General features: G+C 40.7%; 1 protein-coding gene across 1 annotated transcript in view; it reads right to left on the bottom strand.

The window, feature by feature from the left end:
- WDHD1 (WD repeat and HMG-box DNA binding protein 1) overlaps window positions 1-3,931 on the bottom strand; it is a 30,287-nt gene extending 26,356 nt beyond the window's left edge. Inside the window, exons 1-2 of the mRNA XM_009996456.1 lie at window positions 3,855-3,931; window positions 1,601-1,712 (exon numbers count right to left, since the gene is read on the bottom strand). Of these exons, the coding sequence (XP_009994758.1) occupies window positions 1,601-1,712; window positions 3,855-3,931 (189 nt within the window). The remainder of the gene's footprint in view (window positions 1-1,600; window positions 1,713-3,854) is intronic.
- Window positions 3,932-3,937: the final 6 nt, after the last annotated feature.

Here is a 3,937-nt window from a genome sequence, read left to right as displayed (position 1 = left end):
CTGCTGATTTCAAAAATTAAAACCAGGATTTTCCCCTCCCCTATTCATTAACAGCCATTTCAGGCTCTGCCACTAAGAGAACTCATTCAAGTCACCTCACTAGGTTTGTGAAAAGCCACATGATGAAAAATCAGCAGCAAAATACCCTAAAAATCAATTATGCAAATAGATTATACAGGTATTGAGGAATAGATACATGAGGTTATGTTAAAAGGGATATGAGGTTTAATTAGAGGCAGTGGTGCTGAACAAGCTTTCACATTCTTATTTTTTAAAAATATTATAGCTATATGTTAATTTTCACCTATTTCCTCTTTCATGATCCTCTTCAAAACCATAAATAGCTGAAGAACATTTTTAAATTGTCCTTTCTCACTGCAAAGTTAACTACACAATATCTGAAGACCTGGTATAGACTTCTGGAATTCCTTTCTTCTTCTACAGCTGCCACCAAGACAACATAATAGACTTTCTAGTACTAATGTAGTACAGGAATAATTGCACAAAAAGAAAACACTGAGAATTCTCCAAGTAAATACACAGATGTGCATTATCTCCTATTACACAAACTGATACTGGCAACTTATTTGCAGTGCTATTTACAAGTAATGACTCCTGTAAGATGTAATAAAGGCACTGCCTTAACATTAAAGCCAACAGAGCAGGTTATGCTCCTATTGCCAGTCACTCAGACTGCACAACTGCCTCTCCTCAGCATTTTCACAGATTGCTACAACTTAACCACTTAAAAACCCTGACCCTGGGGATCACTGACATCTTTGGGATAAACAACAAAATATCCACCAATTCTAAAAAAGAATCACCAAATCATTACCAGACACTGACTTTATGAAAGTAGTTTCTGACTAATACAGATTATAATTCCTTGGGCCTTAAAACAAGGCCACATAAAAACAACTCTTTGGCATTTTTCCTAATACTTGATGATCACCTCTTACCCTGGGAAACTTTGCAACTCACATTCCAAGTAAGAGCTGAAATGACCTAAAAAGTTCACTGCATAATTAGCTTAATCTGCTGGGTTTGTTTCTCAGAAAGGAGATCAAAGATAGAAATGAGTATAACTGAATGTGAAGGAAGAGAAGGAAAAAATATGATAGAAGTTTAACAGGAATCTTTCCTCTACAATCCTGCATGGGGTAAAATGAATTGTCAGAATATTCTTGATCTATATAAAATACTTCATTTAGTGAAAATATTTTAAAAGTCTATAGGTACATAAAATCAATTAAATTTCTGTGTATTTCAGGAAATTATGTTTTCAATACTGCTTTAATAGCTTCACTTAGACTTAAGGGGAGGATATGTTCATATGCTCAAATTTAAACACCTGTCCCTCATTAAACAGCATTCAATTTATTATTCTCACACATTAATTTAAAGAGAAAGATCTAGATACTTAACATACACTAAACTGAAATGTGCTAATAATACCCTTGTCTTTTTCTGTATATTATCCTAGTAATGCTTAATGTTACCCACATGAGCAGCACCCCTGAGTTTGAAAATCCAGCACCTGTAAAGTGATGTATCAACACCAGTGTGACACAATTTAGAGAAGTTTTGTAAACTATGGTACCTTCAGAGCACATGAATAGGCCTTTTCTCCCACGTTAATGGACTTTGGGTCATCATCATCCAGGTTTTCCCAAATTCTCACATCTCCATCACCACCACAAGTTACAATGCAGCTGTGGAGAGACAAGGGACTTGTTAACATTCAGGAATGGAAAGGACAGACATCATGACTTTTGGTCCCAAAATGAAAATGTTCCTGAGGTGTCAGGGTTTTTGTCAAACTGAAATACAATCCATACTATGTGATACTGTGAATACCTGCACTTATTATGTCCAAGTAGCTTACTGAACACAGGGAGGGGGAGCAAATCACATCTGCTAGCAGCACCTCAAGTCTCTGATAACTACCTAGACTTGTGACTCATCTGACCAGACCCTGTCAATCATTTTTTTCCAGGACCTAGAGTGAATTTTTCAAAGGACTTATTTATCACTGATTTCTCTAAGAACTGGGAATCTAATTGCATCTCAAGACTTTAAAAGTTTGCCTTACTACAAAGTTCAGGGCAAAACAATGAGTGTTAATGCACACTTGGCTGAGGTTTAACAAGCTTAATATGTTCTAGGCCCTACAGAACCCTTAAAAATAGTTAATACAGAATTCCAGTTTGCTGGAGTTACCTTGCACAACTTTAAAGCAGCAAGCAATATCTTCAAGTTACAGAGCAAAGTTCTCATGACATTTTTAAAGACATTGTGAATCTATAATCAAACTCTGCTTTTTTTTTTTTCCTAAAGCTGTTTGCAGTCCCCAGAAGAATCTAATTAAACGGCAAAATATTTCAGAGTCAGTGGTGAAGCTGTGATGTTGCTCTTCTTAGTTCTGTGAGAGCTGTGCTTTAACAGCAATGGAAAATTGTGCTGATATTGAATATTTTGATGCTGGAGAGTCCAGCAGCAGGGGGACCAGTGGTCTTCAGCAGAGACATCTGCATCTTTTTTAAAAAAATATTTGCATTGTAATGGCAAACAAGGTTTTTCATGGTCACAAGGGATTATTATTAGACTAATAATTAACAGACCCCTTTGTACCAAGTCAAAAGAAATAAATAATATGGACTTATACTATAGTAAATATATGACTTACCCTTTGAGTTCATTTTGACAGGGCTTGTTTTTGGGTTTACCCTTTATTTTTCATCAGTAAGAAGGTAATAGCAAATATTTAGTTTATACATTCAAGAAGTAGCACAGGAATAACAGGAAAAGATAACAAGCCCAATATTGAATTTATCCAACTATATTTCTAATTTCCTAGTGCTTATGTTGATAATATTTACTCCCACACTACATTGATTTCTGCTGGATCCTGTGAAATCACTCTTATAAAAAGTGCATATGGAGCTTTTATATAGACACATACTATATATACACACTGTATACATACTATATATATAGGTATATATATAAATATACATGCTTACATTTAAGTTATAAAAACATAGATTGGTTTGGGTTGGAAGGGAACTAAAGTATATCCAGATCCAACCCCCCTGCATGGGCAGGGACACCTCCCACCAGCCCAGGTTGCTCCAAGCCCCATCCAACCTGCCCTTCAACACTGCCAGGGATGGGGCAGCCACAGCTTCCCTGGGCAACCTGGGCCAGGGTCTCACCACCCTCACAGCAAAGAATTTCCTCCTCATGTCTCACCTAAATCTCCCCTCTTACAGTTTTTAGCCATCCCCCTCATCCCACCCCTCCCTGCCCTTGTCCCAAGCCCCTCCCCAGCTTTCCTGGAGCCCCTTCAGGCACTGGAAGGTGCTCTAAGGTCTCCCTGGAGCCTTCTCTTCTCCAGGCTGAACACCCCAACTCTCCCAGCCTGGCTCCAGAGCAGAGCTGCTCCAGCCCTGGGATCATCTCCGTGGCCTCCTCTGGACTCTCCAACAGCTCCATGTCCTCCCTGTGCTGGGGACCCCAGCCCTGGCCCCAGCCCTGCAGGGGAGTTCTCCTCAATGGTGCATTTGGATGCATATGATGTGTACATGAATATACATCAGACAGGAGCCCCAAATGGCACCTAAACCTCCGTTCTCCCCGTCTTCATCCACCCAAGACCCAGGGCATCAAACCATAGGTCACACAGCCCATTCTCCACATCTCCAAAGGAGCTGCCAGGCCAGGCCAGGCCACCAACCCACCCCAGTTCGCGGCGGGGACACAAACCCCTGGGAAAGCCACATCCCGGGAACAAGCCCATCCCTGCCCCACACCACACTGTCCCCCCCACAGGTCTCTAGGAGCCGGGCATTTACCTCCCGCTGTCATCGAAGCAGACATCCGTGTGGCCCTCGCTGTGGCCGAACCGCATCGGCCTCCGGGCCGGCAGCATCTCCGC

This window comes from Chaetura pelagica, unplaced genomic scaffold (assembly GCF_000747805.2).
Source record: "Chaetura pelagica isolate M959 unplaced genomic scaffold, ChaPel_1.0 scaffold274, whole genome shotgun sequence".
Taxonomy (NCBI): domain Eukaryota; kingdom Metazoa; phylum Chordata; class Aves; order Apodiformes; family Apodidae; genus Chaetura; species Chaetura pelagica.
This window is presented reverse-complemented; position numbering and strand designations above follow the sequence as displayed.